This window comes from Phodopus roborovskii, unplaced genomic scaffold (genome assembly GCF_943737965.1).
Source record: "Phodopus roborovskii unplaced genomic scaffold, PHOROB, whole genome shotgun sequence".
Lineage (NCBI taxonomy): Eukaryota > Metazoa > Chordata > Mammalia > Rodentia > Cricetidae > Phodopus > Phodopus roborovskii.
Window position 1 is genome coordinate 2992771 of NW_026126436.1, and position 24530 is coordinate 3017300.

Here is a 24530-nt window from a genome sequence, read left to right on the forward strand (position 1 = left end):
CTTTCCACATCTTGTTTGGGGGAGGGGGGAATCATGGTGGTGTTGTTGCAGAGCCTGGTGCATGCCAAGAAAATGCTTTACTATTAAAGTGTATTCTAGTCCTATGCTGTGTTTATAAAAAGGTTAATGGTGCTTTTCCTCAGTTCAAGCTCTTTGGGGCTAGTTTTTCTATATGAATACAATAAAGTCCATGCAGGGAAGAATAAAAGATGAAAACGTGGCCTGTCCATTTCATCATTTCTCTAGGCCTCTGAGCTTTGCTGTGCTCTTCCAGAAGAGGAGCTGAAGGATGAAAATACCTGTGAAAGGCAATGTCTCAGATAGAAGGAGGTCCAAGAAAGGTGATGAAAGTTCTTTGTCACTTTCTCCTTGCAGATGAGAAGAGGGACTCACTGACAAAATTACTTCAAAGCAATGACTTTTAACCTGGGCTGCACATTACAATTACCATAGGAGTCTTAAAAATACTGATCTCTATGTCCCACCCACAGGGGTTAATTTTTAATTATAACTGAATGAGTCCTGAGCATAAAGTCTTTAAAGCACCCAGATGAGTTTGACCTGTGGACACAACTAAGATCCATGTTCTAATTTGGCTTAGGGTGTCAAGAACTCCTACACTGGCTAGGCAGTGGTGGTACACGCCTTTAATCCCAGCACTTTGGAAACAGAGACAGGTAGATCAATGTGAGTTTAAGTCCAGCCTGGTCTACAGAGCAAGTGCCTGGAGAGCCAAAGCTACACAGACAAACCTTGTCTCACAAAAACAATCAATCAAACAAACAAACAAACAAACCTACATTGATCCTAAGCAACATCATTAACAGGAAGTTGAGTATGGGTTTGAGAGAAGCTTTTTAGTAAAAGCCTAAGTAGGAGAGCCCTTGTCCAGGACTGGTTTAGTTTACTAAAACAATATCTGTAAATACAAAGGAAGTTTGAACTGGGTTAGAAGGATGCATTTGTTGGCACAAGAGTGAAACAGAGAAGAAATGTGGGTGTGAGTTCAATCAAGTGAGCTCAACCAAGGGTCCCTTAGTTGGAGAGGTTTTCATTTTCATGGAAAGAAAAACAGAAATAATCACTGTTCAGAGCAATCACTAAAGCGAATGTCATCCTTTGTTTCTGAATCACAAAGAAACCAAGATAGATATTCTCTGTGCTTTATGATGACCAGAGAATGTTCCTCTCACAGTGGTTTTTCAGAGCACAGACATGAAACCGGTGCAATGCTGCTTCTAGTCTTTGTGAACTATCTGACCTTGATCAACAGCCTGTGGCCTCCTTACTTAGATGAGGGCAACTCAAGCTTGCAAATGGTGTCCACTCTGAGTCTTTCTCTACATTTTGACAGACAGAGCTGTCTCTTGAGTATGTGTATGAGTGTGTATGTACTGAGTTTGTGTGCATGTACAGTGCAGAGGATGGAGAGTGATATAGAATATCTTTTTCTATCACTCTCCACCATATTTTTTAAGACAGGCTCTCTCATTAACCCTAGAGCTCTCTGATTTGGCAGGACTAGCAAGCCAACAAACTTCAAAGAACCTACTGTCTCCACCTTCCTGGAGCTTGGATTACAAATGCATTTTGCCACACTGGCAAATATGTGTGTAGCGAGAATTGGAACTCTGTGAGTGTTTTACCAATTGAGCCACCTTCCCAGCACCTCTACCAACACACACATGAATATGTGTGTGCATGTATATACACATACTTTTGTGTCATTACTTTATTAGCTAACCTTTTACAGAACCTACCCAGCAATAACTCAAGGAAAGACATTAATTGGTGAATTCAAGTCTGATATGATAGCTGGCTGAAACTAGTAATAACCACTGCATACTATCATGAACATACAGACATTCAGGAGAACACTGATTGTTGTGCATCCAATTCTCTAGTGAAACTTGTCTTTAATGAATGTAGTATTAATACTGCAGGTTTTAATGCCCTTAGACCCATTTGTTAAGTAGTACTTATTCTTTCTAACTGTGGCACATGGATTGCTATTGTAATGCATGCTTTTACCAACTGAGCCAGCCATCTCCTCAGCTCTTGTTCACATCCTCTGTTGGTTCTGCATTCTCTCTCTGCAAGGCCTTCATGCCCATTTCTCTGGCCATCCCTGTCTCTGGATCCCTCATACTATTTTGTGCTTTGGTCACCCACAGCTGCTCCCATAAAGATGCCAGCTATAGAGATTTGTCTGTACTACATTTCTTCTTCTCTTCCTCTTCCTCCTCATCCTCCTTCTCCTCCTCCTTCTTTTATAAAGCAAGCATGCATTTATTTCTCTCTGCTCTTGACTGTGGATATACTGTGACTAGCTGTTTCAAGCTCCTGCCCCTGTGACTTCACAGCATGATGGGCTGTAACCTGGGTTCTCATGACTAGCCATCTGCTGGTCCTCAGAATCCAGCAGCCCTGGAGACCAAGCATCTTCCCACAGCTCTATGTCTGGGTCCCAAGAGGCATCTTAAGATGTGTCTAGGACCCAGGTTGTCCATCCTGCTCTATAGTGCCTCGCTCCGAGCTGCACTGCATTTCTAATGGTACAGCCTTCTTCCACGTACCACATAGCCATCTTAGCTCTGAAGAAACATCTTTCAAGATTCAGTTCAAAGTGACTTCATACATGAAGTGTCCCCAGCCAGCAACTTTAGAATCACCTGCTTCTTCCTCAGCCCGCTGGCCCCTCTGTAGTGGGGATACTTCACGAATGAAGTTTTCACCAAAGCAGAACTTTCACCAGTCTCACTTTTGCAGCTGTACTCCGAGGCTTTTAATGGAAGAGATGGTATTTTAACCATACCCATCCCTTGTAATCACGATTAGTGTAACTTTTCTGTAAATGTATTTATTAATTGAATGAATTAAGTTTAACTTAATGGAATGAATTTTCTTTTAGTTTCTCTCTCAACCCCCCTCTCTTTAATACACATATACATGTACCCCATGTAGGATGAAAGGGAAAGAATGAGAAGGTGGTTGAACATGGCTGCCTTTACTTACCATTGATGCTCTATGCCCAGTGGCTGATGGTAGAGGTGAAGGGCTGTTTTCCCTTTGTGAGAAATCCAAGCAGGAGCTGTCCAGAGACCTTGAGCTTCCTGAATCACTGTGCAGTTGTCCCTTTTCTGACAGCAGCCTGGACAGAAAGCTAGCCTTACGACTGCCTGGGCCTAACCTGTCTACCCAGACCCCACTCTCTCTCACACTGCCATTGCTGCCTTGGAAGTGACTTTGAAGATCTGAGAGGGGTTTGCCTGAGGCCTCTTGGCCATGGGATCTCTCCCAGGTTCCTAATGTTGATGGTGGACAGTGTGGAGAAGCTGTCATTGTACCTAACCAGGACTGAGACATGACATTCCTTGAGCCAAAGAGGGAATGGCACGGTCGCTGTCCTAGGTGCTGAATTCTGCCATCACCGTCTTGGGGACATGGGCTATGGACATGGAGCTGTTCGCTGTTGGTGACTTTCTCAGCCCAGTCTCTTTTGCTACAGGAAACATCTACCTCGTGTTGCCTGGGGTGTGGAATTTGCCACATGCTTTTAGACCTTGGTATATTGACTCGGATGACTTGCTGTTTATTGTTGGCTGGAAGTAGTGAGAATCTTTCAGGTAAAGAAGAACAAGCCATACACTGCTGAGCCCCTGAGTAGTTTGTTGAATGGAATGGAGGGCCTGTTTCATTCTCAGTGTTCCCACGGCTGGATTTTCCATCAAGTGCCCTCATGATTTTCCTGATGCCCAGATGAAATATTTCTAGGACATTGAGCAACAAGGAGATGGCAGCAATACTGTGCATGAAGAGCATGAAGATGGTCTTCTCTGTAGGCCTGGATACAAAGCAGTCCACCGCATTGGGACAAGGAGACCGGGTGCATTTGTAAAGGGGCTGCATTTGAAACCCATAGAGAATATATTGGCCTATCATGAACCCTACTTCTAGCACAGATCTGGTCAAGATGTGTAAGACATAAGTACGTAGCAGACATCCTCTCAGAGGGACTTTATGAATTCTTTTCTGCTCCTCGAGTCTCCTCAGCTCCCTCTCTACCCTTTGTTGCTCTTCCAATTCAAGCTCTGGATCCTCCATCTGGGCTCTGAGATGTGACTTCTTCTTCTGCCTTTGCTTCTCAAAGTCCCTGAGTCTATAAAGTGCATGGCCCATATATACCAGCGAAGGTGAAGATACAAAGATGATCTGCAAAACCCAGAATCTGATCAAAGAGATAGGGAAAGCATCATCATAACAGATATTGTTGCAACCTGGCTGCTGGGTGTTGCAGGCAAAGGAGGACTGTTCATCATCCCATACATCCTCAGCAGCAACACCAAGTACCAGCATCCGGAAAATGAAGAGGATAGTCAGCCAGATTTTTCCCACTATAGTTGAGTGGGAGTGAACTTCCTCTAGGATGCCACCCAATAAGTTCCAATCTCCCATGGTTAGAAATTCACATCTGAAATATATAGAAAACAAGGAGGTTAATAAGACTGAAGGAGATAACTTATAAAGGCACATACTCATAAATATCACAGATTCTTTGCTTAAGTAATTCAACTGCCAATATCTCTGCTTCATACTTGAAACTGGGGTTTTCCAAAGAATTTCAGTTTCTTAACAAAACACTCTCTACAATCTAGCTCAATTTACCTTTTATCCTCTTGTCTCCCATACATAGTTGCCTTTCATTCTAGGATACCTATTAGTCTCCATATTTGTACAATGCATTCCACAATCTGTAGTGAGATATCCACCCTGCCTGTATCTGTTGCACTGACCACGCCCATTGGGGGTGTGTGGATAGGTGCAGGCATGACCTGGGGGGGTTATGCAGACCCCAGCTTGCTCTCTAGCTTCCTGGTCAGAGACAGAGAGCATCCAGAGGCATACTTGGGACAGGAACCTGCTGGCGCTCATCTGTTTCTGGTGTAAGTGATTTCTCCCCGAATAAACATCCATCAGCCTGTTTTTCTTCCCCAGATTCTAATTTATTCATGATATCTGGTGTCAGAAGTGGGATCTAGATCTTCATGGGGTCTGGGGGATTAGGTTTCACCCAGGCAGCAGCATCTGTGCCACGCTGCTTCTTCTCCCTACCCCAGCTATCGGGCAATACTCCCCTATTAGTCCCCATATTTGTACAATGCATTCACAGTCTTGTTTATTTTTCTTCTCATTTGAGAGGCCTATTTATCACACATCTAACATGATCTTAAATATGGCTCAACTCTTCTAGAACTTTTTGCCAGCAGTCCAGCTCCCACTGACTTTTCCCTTTCCTAAGTGTTCACAATCATTCATTTGGCCTAGAAGAATTTTGTGATGCTTCTGTTTTCTGTCTCATTTCTTGGAAAGGTGCACCTCCTGAAAATAGAGACTCTCCGTGGTGTCCTGATCCCTCTACACCGAAGGTATCAATATGCAAAAATTTTGATATGTTCCTGAGAGTTTTTCACTGAATTAACTATCAACAGGGAAAGCAAAGTAGGTTCTCATCATGTACCACTCATGGTGTCATCATTGTAAGAGAAAGCCAACATAAAGAGAAATCAGTCAAGTGAATCCTTGGAAACTGTTTCAGGTCAAGGTTTTGGTAATGTTTAGGCAGACACAGAACTGCCACTAAGACACATCTGGAAAGCTATGACTTCATGGAATTCTTGCAAACTTGGAAAAATTAATATAAGCTCTCTCTCCAGAACCTTGTGGTCTGTCTAGGAAAGAATGAAGGCATAAGTGCTATACACAAGTTACTTTGTTTATCCTGGAAAAATTAATGTTTTTCAAGTTTCAATGAGGTTAAAATACTTAGTAACCTATGATTTTTAATATGTGGAAGACTTACAGATATATAAAAAGAAATATAATTAAGTTAAAATAAACAATAATGTAATTTTAATTTAAAAATTCATCTATTAAATAATATTTTTGAAGTCTTACTGCTACCTAGGCATTGTACCAGATACCACAAACTCAACAAGTATGATATATCTGGTCCCTTACAGTAACTGATCACTAAGGACTACTACTAACCTATAATGTAGACCAAGACTGAAAAGATAAAATTAATATCAACCAAAAGTTGCAAATGAAAAATATGTTTCTTAAAAGTTTTCAAAAGCTCCAAACACACAACAAATCCCAGGTGGAATAAAATATTAACTGTAAGCCAGACATGGCACATGCCTCTAATTCCAGCACTTGGGAGGCAGAAGCAGGTAGAACTCTGAGTGTGAGAGTAGTCTGACCTACAGAGAGTGAGTTCCAGGACAGCCAGGACTATTACATATCTCTAAAATCAAAAAGAAAAAAATAAATGCAAAAGATTAGGCAATGAATGTCTTAAAGTAATAATTAGGCAAATTGATAGTATTGTAGCCCCAGCTACTAGAAGTAGAAGGATCATTTGAAACCAAGAGTTTGAGGCTAGCCTGGGAAAAATAAAGAGACCCTTTCTCAAAATAAAATGGTGGGGTGGACAGGGTGGCACACATCTATAGTCCAGCACATGGGAGGCTGAGAGGCAGGGGGACTATGAGTTTGAGGCCATCATGGGCTACATAATGAGACTCTCACTCTTAAAAAGTATTAAGATGCAAAAGAATGTTTAAGTGGGGACTTGGTTCAGTTGGTAGAGTGCTTGCCTAGCATGTGTAAAATTCTGGGCTCAATCCCCAATACCACTACATAAAACTATGTGGCAGAACACACCTGGAATCCCATGATTTTGGAAGTAAAGACAAGAGGATGAGATGTTCAAGGTCATCTTTGGCTACACAGTGACTTCAAAACCATGCCGGGCTGTATGAGACCTTACTTGTCTCGAACAACAGTAGCAGCAACAGCGAAACAGAGCATTTTTGTAATCTTAGAATAGGGGCATGGCAGAACAAGACCCATATGCGTGCCTGGAGTTGCCTGCCCTTGGCAAGAAGTAAAGAACACAGGTCCACCCTATGCCATCAGGTGCCATTATGGCATGCAATATACGGTGTGTTATGGAAGAGAAAGAAATTCAAAATGATTCATGTCCTGTGAAGAGAGGCCAATCTGAAGAGGTGAAGGTACAGGGACAGGGCTGAGGTGGGTGGCCTGCTTGACCCCTGGAGCCATGGTGACATCAGGCCTGGTAGCCCATGGCCCTGCAGCAGCCTTTGTTGATGTTCATGACTATTGTTACCACCAAAGGTCAAGAGGATACACAGAATTGATTCTACCCCTCACTGGCTGCAGCACTCAGGAGATGGGGCCAGAACCTCACCTGGACAGCACAGCAGAGTTGACCCTGTTGGTAGGGGCACAGATGAATCCACCCTGAGGGTGTGAGATTGGAAGATCTGACTCTGTACTCCCTCTGCTGCCAGGCAGTGGCATGGGTGAGGGAAAGATGTCCTACCCCCCTCAACCCGCTGCCAGCAGCAAGTGGGAGATCTTGCTGAGATGCATGAGAGTGGGAGAACAGTCCCTGCCCCTCACCAGATGCAACATTTGGGAGAATAGCCTCTGTACCTCACCTAGGCAACAGAGTAGAGCCAGCCATGGTGGTATAGGTACAGGTGAGCTGGCCCTGAGAGTAGGAGAGGAAGAGAACTGGCCCCACCCCTTGTTGCTTGCTGCATAGGTTGAGCTAGCCTGGAAGGAGCATGTCCTGATGGTGAGGATGAGGGTGATATGGCAGGCTGACCAACTCAGCTATCACCCAAGTCCAGAGTTGGTCCACTCCAACATCCACTCCCATCTATGATCTGTTGGGGCACACAATGGAGCTGGTCCTGCCCATCTAAAAGTTCAGGATCTCCATGACACAGGACAATGACAGAATGTCCAAGAGGAGTCCCAGTGAGGGCCCAGTAGAAGCCAGGGCCTTGAACCAGACCAATGGATCGTTGCAGTGAACACTTGCATGTAAAGATGTCTGGAATGAAGGGTACACTCTGTGGCTCACAGTAATACACTGCAGCTTCCACAATAAGATTTTGTTTTTCTTTTCTTCTTTCAACTTTTATTTTAGTTTGCTTTGGGAGGCAGGCTGCAGGGGCAGAGGTAAAGGGACAGGGAGATAAATAGGATTGGGGTGCATGATGTGAAGTCCACAAATAATCAATTTAAAAAAAAAGGAAATGAAAGAGATATCCATTCTGAAGAATTTATCTTTCCTCAGATTTTCATTATTCTTAAAGCAAATACTTTTGCAAATCTAAAAATAATAAGTAAAGGCCAAATTATCATTTAAAAAAGAATAGGAAATAGGTTTTGAAGAGCATCAACCTTAGAAATTATATTTAGCCAGGCAGTGATGGTGCATGCCTTTAATCCCAGCACTCAGGAGACAGAGGCAGGTGGATCTCTGTGAGTTCTAGGCAAGCCTGGTCTACACAGTGAGTTCCAGGACAGCTAGAGCTGTTACACAGAGAAACTCTGTCTTGAAAAAACAAAAAAAGAACCCCACCAATAAAACTAAAAAAAAGAAAGAAAGAAAAAGAAAAAAGGGATATTATATTTAGTATTATTAAATTATATTTAAATAAATTTTATTTATATTTAGTAATAAATATGTCTATTTAAATGGCAAAGTAGAAAAGTCCAGAAGGCATGTGGATCTAAAGAAAAAACAGTCAATCAAACAAAAAATCCCAAAACAAAATACACACACACACACACACACACACGTACAAACACACAAAGCAGAGCTGGATACAGAGGCTCAAGATGTAGTTTCAGCCTTCAGGGAGGCCCAGAAGTTTGAGACCAGCCTGATGAACACAGCAATAATCCCAAACTAAAAAGAAAAACTCGGGCATGGTAGTACATGCCTGTAGTTCACATATTTGAGAGGTCTGAGATAGCATAATCACACATTTGAGGTGTGGGACACACATTGAGATTTCACTTGAAAAACCAATAGGATTGGAAAACTCATTATTGTAAAGATCCCACTACCCCCGTGTTAATCAATCCACAGTTCAGTGTAAGACTTACAATCACCAAATAAAATAAAATGCCATAAACTTGTATGTATGTAATATATGTATGACTGTATGAGCATGGGAAGGAAATTCGGGAGTATAGATACAGATCACTTCAAGTAAGAGGTAAGAAGCATAGAGGGATGATTGGAAGAGAAAAGGAATATGCATAAAATGAAAAGAAAGGGAGAACATATTTCTAATATGAATGGGGCTGGAAAGAGAGCTGGTTCTGGCTCCCAGCACCCACATGGCAGGTTACAACCATTTGTAACTCTAGCTCCAGAAGTGCTGACTCCCTCTTCTGACCACTGCGGGTATCAAGAATGCAAGTGGTGCCCAGGCACACATCCAAGCAAAACACTCATACAAGCCAGGTGGTAGTGGCACATGCCTTTATTACCAGCACTCGGGAGGCATAGGCAGCTGGATCTCAGTGAGTTCAAGGCCAGCCTGTTCTACAAAGGGAGTTCCAGGACAGCCAGAACTACACAGAAAAACCCTGTCATGAAAAAAACAAAAAAACAAACAAACAAAAAAACAACAACAACAACAACAAAAAAAAAACCACTCATACACATAAAATATAATAGATCTTTTTATAAAAGAAAAATATGGCTGATTCTGTCTAATAAAGACATTTATGCAGATTTAGCCTGTTTTTATACATATATATGAAGAAATGTTTAAATAGAATCTTCTTAAGTTCTATTGCTGTGATGAACAAAAAGCAAGTTGGGGAGGAAAGGGTTTATTCAGTGTACACTTCCACATCATCATTGAAAGTAGTCAGGACAGGAACCAAAACAGGGCAGGAACCTGAAGGCAGGAGCTGATGCAGAGGCCATGGGTAGAGGGATGCTGCTTACTGGCTTAGTGGCTTGCTCCTCCTCGTGGCTTACTCAGCCTGCTGGTTTTGTTGTTGGTTCTTGGTTTTTCGAGACAGGGTTTCTCTGTACAGCTTTGGAGACTGTCCTGAAAGTTGCTCTGTAGGCCAGACTGGCCTCATAGAGATCCACCTGCTTCTGCCTTTCAAGTGCTGCTCAGCCTGCTTTCTTATAGAACCCAGGATCACTGGTTTGCCTACAGCATGATCTTATGGGGGCATTTTCTTAATTGAGAATCCCTTTCCTCAGACGCCTAGATGCAAAACTATCCAGCACAAGAATTGAGAAAGTAGTAGATGTTTCTAATGATTTAAGGATCTTTATCTTGAGACTGGGTCTCACTATACATCCCAGGCTGCCCCCACCAAATACATTCTCCTGCCTGGTCTTCCCAAGTATTGGGCTTTCAGAAATGGACCACAGTACACAGTCTACCTCACAAAATTTGGAAAAAATAATAGTGACACTTTTATATTTTATTCTATGTATTTGTGAGCTATTTGAAATGTAAAATAAGAGTTCAGAAAAATAAAGATTTAAATATTTAAAATTTGAATTCTTTTCTCATTCATTTAAGCAATTGTTTCTTAAGCTCGATCCTTTCTTAAAGTTAAGGTGTTTCTACATAATTGCTCTTCTAAAACTTTTTAAAAGATTCTTTTTGATTTTTACTCTTAGTCTCTATCTTTATATCCTAAATATATATATATGCCTATTTTTTCTGCTTATTTTAAGTGTGGAAATTGCTGCTTTTAAATAGCAAGTAAAGAAATTTATTGACTTACACCGGCAAGGAAAAACAAAGCTGCACACAAAAGTTGTTTTAGGTTTCCTAAAAAGAACTTTCTACCCCTGCCGTTAACTGACAAGTCCTTAAACCATTCAGTCTTGATTTATTAACAAATGCTAATTTAGCATCTCTAGATTTAAGAAGCTAACAATCCTTGCCAGTGTTTGGTTTTCAATACTTTCTTTCTAGCCCAAGAGGGGTTTCTTACACATTTCTCATAATCAACATTGTCTACACATTTATCACTTACCTTACAGTTAGACCAGAAAATTCCAGTTGACTTTGCAGGGCCTTCAAGTCTCACCATTTGTCACTGTTTAACAGAACAGCTGCTGCAGCTTACAAATATAAAGGCTCTGGTCAGGTGGCTGTGGGGCTCTAATTCAAAATGAGCACAGCAATTTTGATCAATGTAGCCTAACCTAATTAACACTGCCTCCCCCAATTCAAACTATCCTTTGCCACTTTGCAATTTCATGTAGTATTAGTATTTTATTATTATTATTTAACTGATACCAGGCTGGGACATTTTGGAAATAAAAAGTAAAACAAGTAATAGTTTTCCTTTTCTGTTTGTGAATAGTTTGATTTGAGTTGGACACGTTGCTTTAATTCATTGATTACTCTGTAAATCAGCAGTCACAGATCAATAAGTCATGTCCAGCTTTATAAATAGCTGCCTGGGGGTGAACCTATCCTCATCAAATGTGTGTGTGAGAGAGAAATGAAGTGACAACCAGCCCTAAAGTGTTCTCGTGAACTATGGCAATGCTAAAATAAGAAACCTCTCCAAAGCTAGATAAACGCTTTTATACCAGTGGGGAGCTGTGTCTGTGTGGATACTGGATTCCACTGAGAGTTCATTAGACTATGGTATATGGCTCTGGAAGTACTTTTTCCTTCTCTATAGAGAACTGGAAAGATAACAATATTCTCAGAACCCAGGTCTGATTTTAGAAGAGAACTAGAATTCCAGAGAAGTCAAATAACTTGCAGAAAACCAGAGACTAAATGCTCAAATTCACAATCCACAGCATCCTTTACTAATCACATTATAAGTGTGTATCATCTTACTATCGTGGTAAAGGAACCAACAGCACTGTTAGGTCTCAAAGAAATCTGGAACAAAAGGCTAACTGAGGTATTCATTGACCATATCAAAGCAGACCTGGCCTCCAGGTTCTCCCAGCATGACTCAGACCCTACCTGTTACAGAGTATGGCTGACTTTCCCCTCCCTCTCCCCTAACTTCTCCAGACCAGGGACTGGGCTACCCTTCCCCCAGTTGCCCTTCCCTATATAATCCAGCCATTTTGGTTACTCTTGTGTCTACCCATTACTCTCCTGGCTCTCTCTTCCCCTCTTTTCTCCTCACATGGTCCAGCTCAACGTCATGTTCACTCTGAACTCTGCCACATGTTTCTGTCTCTGGCTATGGCAACCCCTTTATCTACAGTAAAATATTTTCCTCTTCCATACCTAGGAGCGGTCATGTCCTGTTTTATTTATTTGTTTGTTTATTTATTTTTCCAGAACCTCAGGATTGGCACATATGGGTTCACTTCCAAGGAACTCTGCCTCTCCAAACCAAGCTGCTGATTTGACTCTCTTTAGGTATGTGTGGATCATTTGTTTCTGCTGGCTCCTGCCATCCACCAAATTTGACCCCAAATTCTAAAGTCTACCTTCTCAGACCTACTTCTCCCTTCCACATGCTCTACCCATTCATTTTCTTGTCTATAACTGTCCTTGCTGTGAGTGTCTCTCTGATTCCTCCGACTTCTACACCCTTCCAAGCCACCCATCTGGGTGTCTTGCATCTCTCAGCTCTGCCCTGCTACACCCATCTGGGTATGTTTACTAATCTCCCTCTTCTGATGGGAGATGTCATTTGGTAAATATGTTTCTCTTATTGGTTAGTGAACAAAGCACTGTTGGCAAATAGGAAGGCAAGATAGGCAGGACTAGGAGAGAAGGATGATTCTGGGATGTAGTAGAGGAGATTCAAGATGTAGAGATGTGAGAGAAGAGGTCCGGACCCTCTCTCAAGTAAGATAAGACCCCATGAAAACACTTAGATTAATAGAAATGGGTTAATATTTAATACAGTAAGAAACAATAGTAACAGGCCAATAGCTTTATATCAAATACAGCGTCTCTGTGTGTTATTTGGGGCTGACGCGACGGGAAAACTGATTGTAACACTCTTCCCCTGATCTCTAGACTACAGTCCCACTATGCTACCTCTCAGCATTCAGTCCCAAAGTTCATGGCTTCTACAGCACTTGGTGTCCCTGTCCTGTCTCAGCTTCCTTCCGCAATATACTGTGGCCTTTCTCCTCTCCTCCCCTAGGAGCTGCCTACAATCCTGAAGCTTCGTTAAGACCTCTGGGCCTCTGTGACCTGTCTCTCAACTTCCTCCTAGAAAGCCTGCAGCTTCTCTACGCCCTCATGGCCTCTAGACATTGGAACCCTCCCTCAGGTGGAGCTCCTGCTTGTCCCTCCTTGTCCCTCATGGATACACTGTTGCCTGTCTTTCAGCTCCCTCCTAGAGCTTACTGAAGCCCTCCCTATGGCGGGGTTCAGTTTACAATCCTTCCTCCTTTTCTCCTTGAACTCAATTCCCTCCTCAGCCTCAGAGACTTTATTAAAATCTTGCTCTCTTACTGTAGACAACTTGACCTCAGATCAATGGCCAAAGGATTTCCAAATTCTCACAAATCATAACAACTGCCATAGCACAAATAAATGATCCCAAACCTCTTATATCTAAACTAGCTCTTCTCTACACTTCCTCTGCTTCCCACTCTTAAAAAGCCTTTATCTATAATCTCTCTGTGCTCTGCTCTCAAAATAAAATCTCTTTAAATTGTGCTGTAAACTCCATCTCTGGATTTGTTAAGTTAATTGAGTATGATTTTAAAAATCTGTAACAAAATTTGGTTTTGACGTTATACCAAAAGGCTTATAATAAAAAAACCTAGGGCTGGGCACTGGTGGCACATGCCTTTAATCCCAACATAAGGGGGGCAGAGGCAGGTGGATCTCTGAGTTTGAGGCCAGATTAGTCTACTGAGTGAGTTCCAAGACAGCCAGGGCCTCATAGAGAAACAATCTCATAAAAACAGAGAGAGAGAGAGAGAAATCTATACATGGGAAATCTTAATTAGCTACAACATGATATAAATATATATGTACATATATGATTTAGCTCTTGTTTAGAATGTACTGTATATGTAACTTAGATTCAATTCTTGTTTAAAAGTAAGCAAATCTATTTTATAGTTATTTTTAGATAGCAACTGCATGATTGACAGACATCTTTAATAAGATTAAGGGGTACATGTCATATGATGTTGCCATCTTAGGATGACCACATGATATAAGACAACCAAGACAGTAGCTATGTAACTTCTTAGTCCTACTGAGCTCTTTGCTTATTATTGCATATCCTTTTTCGAATAAGAGGACAATAGCAGGTCTCCAAAATATTTTTGATGGTATGGATTTTTGTATGATGACAAAAAAGTTATAAGGTTATGAAGGTACATTCAGGTTAATAGAACCTAACTTAAAAGTGTATGTCTATTTATGTTTTTGCTAAATATTTAACACCAGGATTCTAGATACATTTGAAAAATAAGATTTATGTATTCCTATGTTCTACTCAGGTTCACAGTAACATCTGTTTAGTTTCTTTGTCTTTGCTCACTTTGTTAAGCTTTAGCTACTTGGATAAATTAAGTCATACAAAAACTGTGATATGCTATAAATGGTGCACTATGAAAAAAATAAGGAATGTAAAATTTCCAGTTTCTTTGTGGGCCATATTTATGATTTAAACCTTTATTTTGATGCTAAAGGTAATTAAATCTTCAAATTTTTAAAGCTCAAACTCAACAGTGATAAAACTGTAAAATCTTAGTCTTGTAAGAACTACCAACTTAAGCTGTTAAAGATAATTAAGACATAGAAGCTAATGTGTTTTCAAAGGTAAGCCTAAAACAAGTAACTGAATTAGGTATACTTAATAGATGGTCCTCAAACTCTTCAGAGATCTGCTGAAGATGGCATTTTAAAATGTTAATAAAAATGCTTCCTATATGTAGGAAGACATGCCAGTTCTTACTGGGAACCCTAAGGTCTCTAAAGAAGATAGATGCGGCAAAATCTACCTGAATTATGCTAACACTAACCACTGGGCAAAAGTGCCCCATGCCTTGCCTGCCACCAGGACACGGTTGGGTTTATTTTCCCTATTCTGTCTGATCAAAGTAAGGTCAGTACCTGTCTTAGTATGGTTTCTGTTGCTGTGAAGAGATACCATGACCACAGCAACCCTTATGAAGGAAAGCACTGAATTGGAGTGGCCTACAGTTCAGAAGTTTAGTCCATCATCATAATGGTGGGACACAGCAGCATGCAGGCAGACATGGTGCTGGAGGAGCTGAGAGTTCTATGTCTTGACCCATAGGCAATAGAAGTGAACTGTCACCCTGGGCATAGCTTGAATATAGGAGACCTTAAAGCCCACACCCACAGTGACACACTTCCTCCAACAAGGCCACTCCCTTTAAAGGCTGTTTGCTTTCAAAGTACCACAGTCCCCAAAATTCCTTCTCCAAAGGAAAATCTCTCAGACCTGGGTCTGGAACTAAAGGCCAATGTTTCTCTGGGTGGCAGCTGAAGATTAAATGCTGTCCTGTATGACAGCCAAAGACCAGTGACCACTGCACCAACACAGACCACAGGAACTTAGTGCAACAGTTTAGGTAGTAAGTAAGTGTCGTTTTAACAGTGGAAAGTTTCCATAATCTGATATTAAATCTCTCGAACCATGCAATAAATCAGATCAGACTGAATTAAAAATGCAGGTTTAGTGAGCAAAGCATTCCCAGGTGGTCCCAGGGAAAGAGGAGAAACCACAGGTTGTTGGGGGACCAGTCTTAAATAGCCTGTAGGCATGGTCTTGAGCATCTCAGGGGAAGGAGTTGACCCTTGACTGGCTTTCTCAGGGTTGGGGTCTGGAATGGGGGAAGAGTGAGGCTGGAGCAGAGCTTCCCAACATCCCAACCCTTTTGAATATATATAGTGTCAGTTCAAGTCTGGCTATTTCCTGCAGGCAAGGAACGACGTGGTGAGAGTGGAGTTGGGAGTCAGTGGTCTGATGCTCAACCGGAGGTATGGGTGAAGAAGCATTCAGTTAGCTGCCATCCTGGAGACCTCAGACATCTGTTCCTTGAAGGAGTGGAGGAGGAAAGTTGCTAGGAGAAAAAAAATAGATTATTATCACCTTCCCTATGAACATGCTAGCCATGGGAAGGGTGATGACTGCCAGAAAGAATGAGATGGAGATGTGCCTGGTTGTACAAAGATACAAGAGTGACTGAGAGAGATTCAAGAGCAGGTATGCCCTTCATTGGAACATCTTGGAAAACCAGGCCCCACTTGCTGAATAGGTACCTCCTGTTATAATTTATTCTTCTCAGATCTCTGATGATATTGATTGACTAACTGTATCTAAATCTTTTTCAGTTTAACAGCAGCAAGTTCACCAGCTCCTCTCTCAAGGTTACTGCTGCCTTCTCTTTAGGTATAGAATTCAGGTCTCAGACCTCGCTTCCCTAGAGTTGAAGAAGACAAACAATTGATTGCTAGCAGACGCTGAAAGGGTTAAACTCACAGATTTTTTTTTTTTTTTTTTTTTTTAACCCGAAATCATCTTTGGGTCCTAAGCTTTTGCTCTGACTCAGCTGTGAGTATACTGCCTGTTCTACAATGTGGATTTCAATATGGATTACAAATAGTGGTAATGCTAACATATCTAAAACTTTTATCTCTTTTATAATCTTAAAAAAAATGAACGTAAGCTTCAGGGAGTTGATATGAATCTACCTCTCTCAGGTCAAATGACAGCAGTTAAGTACTCCTAAGTTTCCCCACCTGCTTATTCCTGAAAGTAGGATCTCTCTCTCCTCTGGTCTTGGGATTCCCCTTCTCCAACTACCAGGGTTATGGGCCTGGAAGTTTCAAATGTACATCCTGGATAAAGTATTTTCCCCTAAGCTCCTTAACTTCACCTTCTGTCCCTTGTTTATCTGTCCCTTCAGATTTCCAGTCAACTACAGACTACTCTAGAAACTCACTAGCCCCAGGTGTCCCCTCAGAATCTGAGTCCCAGACAGCTCCAAGTGGTCAGCCACAGGTGGTCCTGCAGAGCCTGGAGTGGTGAGTCCAAGGTGTACCTACTGAATTTCCCTACCCCTTCCAACCAGAACTCAATTGAGGAACCCAGTTTGAAATCTTCATGAATAACTTCTAGTGAGGAAGGTAGACAAGAAATCCCAAGACTATATGTTGCTCAGAGATGCCAGAAAACCATTTAAAATAACTTACAACTAAAGTTCAATGGATGACCTGTAAATATCTGGTTCTTTTCAAGACAAGGATTTTGTTTCATGTCAAAAATCTTTGAAGAGAGAAAGGGGGGAAGGAAGGAGGAGGGAGAAAGAGAGAGAGAAAGAGAGAGAGAGAGAGAGAGAAAGAGAGAGAGAGAGAGAGAGAGAGAGAGAGAGAGAAGGAGGGCTTAGCTGTTAAGGGCACTGGTTGTTCTTACAGAGAAACTGGATTTTGTTCCCAGCACCCACATGGCAGCTCACAACTGCCTGTAGCCCCAGTTCCAAACAATCTGACATCATCTTCTGGCCTCCACAGCACAGCCATGTACATGGTGCATATACATACTTGCTGGCAGACACTCATGACTAAAAAACAAAATAAAAATGCAAGAAGCGTTGTGTCATGGACAAAGTGTAAAGACAAGAACCAGCAAATATTTTCAGTGAAGGTTTATCAATCTCTGTCATGCTTCAATACAGAGTAGATCAGGAAGACACATACACTCCACTTCAGTATCACCACACTTCCAGGAAGATACAATTACTCATTTCACAAAGTTCCTTCTCTTTTTCCTTTTTGTTTTTCTTGGTCGGGTGTTTGTTGGTGGTGCATGCCTTTGACCCCAGAACTCCGGAGGTAGAGGCAGACAGATCTCTGTGAGTTTGAGGCTAGCATGCTCTACAAAGCGAGGTCCAAGAATGTGAAACTGAACTTGGTGGTGCATTTTCTTTGTTGGAAACTCTCTGAGTGGGTGGGGTTTGAAGAGAGAGAGACAGGAACGGGGCTTTCTGGATCATACAGGAAGAAGCTGGAGGTTCTAACTGAACATCCTGACCTTTTTGGGTATATAGGCACTGTTCAAATCTGGCTACTTCCTGCTGGCATGGGATAATATGGGGAGGGGTAGTCAGAAGTCAGTGGGCTTGTGTTCAGCAGGAGATATGGGAGAAGAAGCAGCATTCGGTTAACCACCACCCTGGAGGAAGCGGATAAGCCAAGGTGCTAGAAGGAAAAAAAAGTCAATAATTATTACCACAGGCCCCATGAATAGGGGTAGCCATGGGAAGAGTGAAGACTGCCACAAAAAATGGAATGGAGATGTGACCTGGTTGTATCGGCATATTTCTTCAATTTGTGGAGTGACTTAATATTAGGTTTCCACCAGGCCAGATTCCTTGATACAGTAGTAGCCCTCTTTCTCATAGAACATGTGGGTGTCTGTAAAACAGCTGGAACAGATTTATATCTTGGTGTCATAGCAAAGTTGTGGTTTTGGATTAAAGCATCAACATTTTGAGGGAAAAATATAGCACAGAAAACAAAAGAGACAATGGTGAATGAGCAAGTTACAAGAGATAGGCTTGACAAGCCCTTCCCATCATTGGGGCTTTCTGAAAAAAACAGGGTTTTTCCTCCTTGGTAAGTGCCCTCTTGAGTCTGAAAAGGTGGTACCAGCACAGATGTCCCAGGAGCTTAGCAGCTGAAGGGGTGGTGAGGATCACAGTGTAGGGTCCAGTCCATTGGGACTATAAAGACTTAGGAGGTAATTGCTTGAGGAATACTTAGTCCCTGGGGAGAATGGGATGGGCTCAGGAGCAGTTGGGTCCATTGGCATGGGGGCAGGGAGATAGCTGTTAGCATGTAAATGGAGAAAGAACTGTAGGAGGGAGAGGTAGGGTAGGTACCCAGCTAGTGGAGGACAGGAGGTGGTGGTTAGGAGTGTGAAACGACTTAGGTCTGTAGGAGAGCATGGGGTGGCCCAGAGATGGGTAAGGGCAATGGGGAGGAAGGAGGGCCAAGACAATCTGAGTTCAATAGAGAGCTTGATGAGTTGTTTGATGAGTCTGTTGGCCCTCTCAACAGTTCCTGAGAATTGTGGGTGGTAGGGAATGTGGTGTTTCCAGGAGATGTTGAGGGCTTCAGACACAAGTTCTATGACCCTGAAAGTAAAATCTGGGCCATTGTTCATTTGGATGGTGTGTGGAATATCGTACCAGGTTATGATGTGTTCCAGGAGTACCTGAGCCACCACATCTACTGTTTCTCTGGAGGTGTGGGGTGCCTTTATCCATCCTGTAGAGGTGTCAACAAGAGTTAGGAGATAGCAGAGCTTTTTATAAGTAGGCATGTGAGTGAAGTCAATCTGTCAGTCCTAACCTAGTTGGTGTCCCTGGACTTGATGCAAGGATTGGCTTATCTGGAGAGCCCCCTGTGGTTGGCCTTGACACATGTCTGGAAGGAGGAATAGACCTGTAAAATACAGGCTTGAAGATGGATGGGATCAAAGAGGAGCTCTAAGAAGTGGAACAAAGCCTTGTGATCTATGTAAGATCTGGTGGATGTCTAAAATGATAGAGTGTCTGGTCCTGGGAGGAAGATGAGGTGATTATTTAAGTAGAACCATCTGTCTTTTGTCTGTGTGGCCCCTTTACTTAGAAGTTTGTCTCTCTCCTCTGGTTGGTAAGAGGGCTGATAGGAGGGTATCAAACACAAAATATGTCCTGTAGATCCAGTGGAGCTGGAGGCCAGTCCCCGGGCTACTGAGTCAGCCCTGGCATTGCCTAAGGCCATTGGGTCCTTGGAGGGCTGATGCCCCTGGCAGTGGGTTATGGCTACCTTTATGGGGAACTGGAACTTGGCTATATGGGTTCCATTGACAATGGGAGTGTCCTTGGTAGTGAGGAAGTCCTTTTCCTTCCAAAGGACAGATGGATATGGAATATTAAACAGGCATATTTAGAGCTGGTGTAGAGTTGGAGTGCTCTAGTCAAGTGATTAGTTTGGCCTTTTTTGAATAGGTCCCCACCAGCATACAGATTTTGTGAACTGTTATAGTGGAGGTGACCACCACATAAGCTGCCTGGTGGTTTCCTGATCTGTCTATTAGAGTTTCCATCAACAGAGTGATTTAGGGGATCTCTGGGTGCTGCTCTAAGAGACCCAAGCTGGGATAAGGCCTCCATAGCCTCTGGGTAAGAGTAAGAGGAGGTTATTTGAAGCATAAGGGACAGAAAGGAGGGTTGCATGGTTTAGGGTAGGGCTGGAGGCCAAGGTAATTAGGGGTTTTCTAGAAACAGTGAATGAAAGAACTGGACCCATGAGGGCCTAAGGAAGAAAGAGAAGAATGGCTCAGAAGGTCCAAGGGGTGATGAGTGGAGTATACAGAGATTGGTTGAAATGCAGTGATCTTGAGGGCCTCCTGGTGAGTTTGGCTGTTGCTGCTAGGACTCTCAAATATGGTTGCCATCCATACACATAGTAGGGCCTAGTTGTTTGGATAGGAAAGCAATGAGGACCCAATGAGTTGGGCTAGAACCCTGGTGGCCACTCCCACCTTTTCATCTGTAAAGAGGTGGTAGGTGCAGGTGAGGTCCCATCAGGAGCATCCAATCAGGCCCAGAACGAGAGAATCTGGTCTTCTCTGGTCAGTGGTTGTAAGTCCTGCCAGGCTCAGACTCGATCAGAAGTGAGGGTCTTAGACCCTGGGCTGAGTTGAATGCCCAAATACACTATAGTAGGAGAACACAGCTGAGTCTTAGATGGGGGAACATGGTATCCCAGGGAGCAAGGTAGTTTAAGAGCAAAGAGGTGGTCCATTGGGACAGAGGCAGGGAAGGATTACAAAGTAGGTGGTTGTCTACATACTGGAGAAGTGTGCTAGGAATGGGGTCAAAAGTAGAAAGATTCCAGGCCAAGCCTTGGCCAAAGAAATGGGAACTATCCAGAAAGTCCTAGGGGAGAATTGTCTATGTGAGTTGTCTTGTGGTCCCTGTATGAGGACCCTCCTAGGTGAAGGCAAAGAAAATATGAGTCAGGATATAGAGGGGCAATAAAAACAAAACAAAAGGTGTCTTTTAGGTCCAGGATGGTAAAGTGCAAAGTTGTAGGAACAATGTTAGAAGATTGTAAGGGTTGGTGACCATGGGGTGGGTTGGGATAATTGCCTCACTAATGAAGTGGTGAGAAGTAATCACCAGGGTTGAGATACCTCATACTTGGGGACCTACTGGATCCAGGAGAGTAGGGACAGGGCAGTCTGGGGTAGGGACCTGTGAGGCCATTAAGGGAAGAAGAAGATGGGAGTCAGAAGTGGGTGCAGGGGCCAAGGATAGGGTGTCCCCTAAGTGGTTGGGGATATCATTGCCTAGGGAAAGGCATCAGACAAATGGGTATGATTAGAAAAAAAGTGTGAGAAGAATCATCCTGCAAGAATGCTGAGAAGTGGCAGGGTCTCAGGGCGGAAAGAAGGGGATCCTGTCCACTCTCATCACAGAAATTGGTGAGGGAACCGGGGGACAAGAGTGAGAGGTTGAGACAGAAAAGGCATAGGAGTGCTAGGATTAAAGGCATAGGCCACCACCACCCAGCTTCTATCAACTTTTTAATGATATGGTTGTTCTTGAAATTGTGTGCCTATGTCAATCACCTTTTAGTTTTGTAAAGACAAGTTATACCTGGCTTGATATTTGGCCAAGCTAGCAAAATGTTAAGTGTTGTTTTTGGTTTAAAGATGTTTTGACATAAGCTGGAGAGATGGCTCAGAGATAAAAAAAAAAAAAAACACTGGCTGCTCTTGCAGAGGTCCTGAGTTCAATTCCCAGCAACCACATGGTGGCTCACAAACATCTGTAGTGAGATCTGGTAGCCTCTTCTGGCCTGCAGGGATACATGCAGACAGAACACTGTATACACAATAAATAAATAAATAAATCTTTTAAAAAGGATATTTTGATGTTAAAGTTGGGGAAAAAGCTATTTGGCATATTTGTTTTGGCCAGAGTTTAACATTGGAGGATAGGAAAACTTTGTTATTTTTTATATTGTTTTTGATATCTAAATAAAGACAGCTGGAGCTATTTGGGGTGGGCCACTTGTGCGAAACTCATCTGGTGGTTGGACAATTCATTTCTGCATCAACACCCCTTCCCCATCTCAGGACTTGAACCCAGGCTTCGGGTCTGGGGCGAGGGATGGGGTTACCCTCTGGTGGCCATCTTGACTGGTTATCAAAAGTATACTGAGGCCAGTCCACAGAACAAAAGAAAACCAGGTGTTTGGGGGATATGGTGTGAGACACCATCAATTTGGATAAATTTCGCAGCAGACACCTAAGGGTGACTAAGGATTGTGTTTAGACCTGGCACTGCCAATATTCAAGCCTGTGCCAGAGAACAAAGACTAGGGGAAGGAATTCCACTCAATAGCCTGGGGTCAGTCAGTGAGGTTGGGACAGATTTTGGAAAGGAATGGGCTTGTCCTGGCGAGGCTGTGGCTTGGGAGAGAATCCCTGTGGTCCTTGACCCAGAAGAGATACCCATTATATCTTTGGGGGGGGGTAGCTGAGAACTGAGTGACTCACCCCGAGTTGAAAATCTATCACATATGGCAGAAAGATAAAGGCAGAGAAGCCAGAGAAAGATAAAGAGAAAAGAATGGGAAGCTACCAGGCTGGTAGCTCAACCCCTCCTGGGTTTCCAAGATAATAAGTTTTCTGCCCCCCATAATAGATTTCTATGCTGACATAGTATGCAGGATCAAGCTAAGTTTAAGAAGTATAATAAGGGGGAGCCTCCTGAGGATTGGAGATTACATGCAGGGGAACCTATCCTGTGGACCAGTCCATCCAGAGTCTGCCAGCTCCCTGGTCCCACCTCTACCCACTGGAACAGGAGAGCCATCGTAGTATTGGACATGCTTGCATCCACTGGAAGAGAATCTTGGTCCTGTACCAACCAGGAGAGGGAGAGACCCCACTGCTTATGCACTAGAAGAAGGGATGGGTAGACCACAGTATAAGAACACAGTCAACAACAGAAAGATAAATATGATGCCACCAGAGTCTGGGGACTCCACACCAGCAAGACCTGAACATCCCAACACAGATGAAGCAGGAGAGAATGACCCTAAAAACTTCATGAAGATGATAGAGACTCTAAAAGAGGAAATGAGAAAATCCTTTTAAAAAATGGTAGAAAAGACAAACCAAAAATGGTAAGAAACAATTCAAACAGTGCAAGTTTTGGAAGCTGAACTAGAGACAATACAAAACAAAACAAAACAAAACAAAAACAAAAAACACAGTCTGAGGGAATGCTGGAAATAGAAAAGCTGGGTAAATGATCAGGAACTACAGATGCAAGCATAACCAACAAAATACAAGAGATGGAACAGAGAATCTCAGGTATTAAAGATACACTAGGAGAAACAGATTCATTGACCAAAGAAAATCTTAAATCCAACAAATCCCTAACAAAAAATACCCAGGAAACATGGAACACCGTGAAAAGGCCAAACCTAAGAATAGTAAGTATAGAAGAAGGTGAAGAAACCCAACTCAAAGGTGCAGAAAATACATCCAACAAAATCATAGAAGAAAATTTTCCCAACCACAAAAAAGTTCCCTCACTACAAAATAATCAAAACACCAAACATACAGAATAAAGAAAGAATATTAAGAGCAGCAGAGGAAAAAGGCCAAGTAACATATAAAGGCAAATCTATCAGAATTACACCTGACTTCTCCATGGAAACTCTGAAGGCCAGAAGGTCCTGGATAGATATTCTACCAACGCTAAGAGACCAAGGATGCCAGCCCATACTACTATACCCAGAAAAGCTTTCAATCACTATAGATGGAGAAACCAAGATATTCCATGGAAAAAAACAGATTTAAACAAAACTTATCAACTAATCCAACCCTATGGAAAGTTCTGGAAGGAAAACTCCAACCGAAGAAAGTTAATGACACCTACAAAAACATAGGCAATATAATCTCACTTTACCAACAGTCAAAAGAAAAATGGGGGAAAATCCACACATAATACCATGCCCACCAATAAATCCAAAACAAACAAGAATTAACAATCAATGGTCATTAATATCCCTCAATATTAATGGTCTTAACTCTCCTATAAAAAGACATAGGCTAACAGAATGGACACAAAGACAGAATCCATCCTTCTGCTACATACAAGAAACACACCTCAACTTCAAAGACAGACATTACCTTAAAGTTAAAGGTTGGGAAAAGATTTTCCAATCAAATGGACCCAAGAAACAAGTGGGTGTAGCATTCCTAATATCTAACAAATTAGACTTTAAACTATAATTGATCAAGAGATGAAGAAGGTCATTTATTATTCATCACAGGAGAAATCTATCAAGATGAAGTCTGAACACCTATGTCCCAAATACAAAGGCATCCACATTCGTAAAAGAAACATTAGTAAAACTCAAATGGTACACAAAACCTCACACACTTATAGTGAGATATTTCAACACCCCACTCTCAACACTAGACAGGTCCACCAGACAGAAACTTAACAAAGGAACTAAGAGAAGTTATGACCCAGTTGGGTTTAACAGACATTTATAGAACATTTCATCCAAACACAAAATAATATACCTTCTTCTCAGTGCCACATGGAACCTTCTCTAAAATTGACCACATATTCAGAAATATAGCAAACCTCA

At 42.3% G+C, this 24530-nt stretch overlaps 1 protein-coding gene across 1 annotated transcript; it reads right to left on the reverse strand.

The window, feature by feature from the left end:
* Positions 1 to 2934: 2934 nt before the first annotated feature.
* Positions 2935 to 4455, reverse strand: Gja10 (gap junction protein alpha 10). The gene has a single exon (XM_051187487.1). It carries the CDS (start codon positions 4453 to 4455, stop codon positions 2935 to 2937), a length of 1521 nt encoding a protein of 506 aa, XP_051043444.1.
* Between the last annotated feature and the right edge of the window lie 20075 nt (positions 4456 to 24530).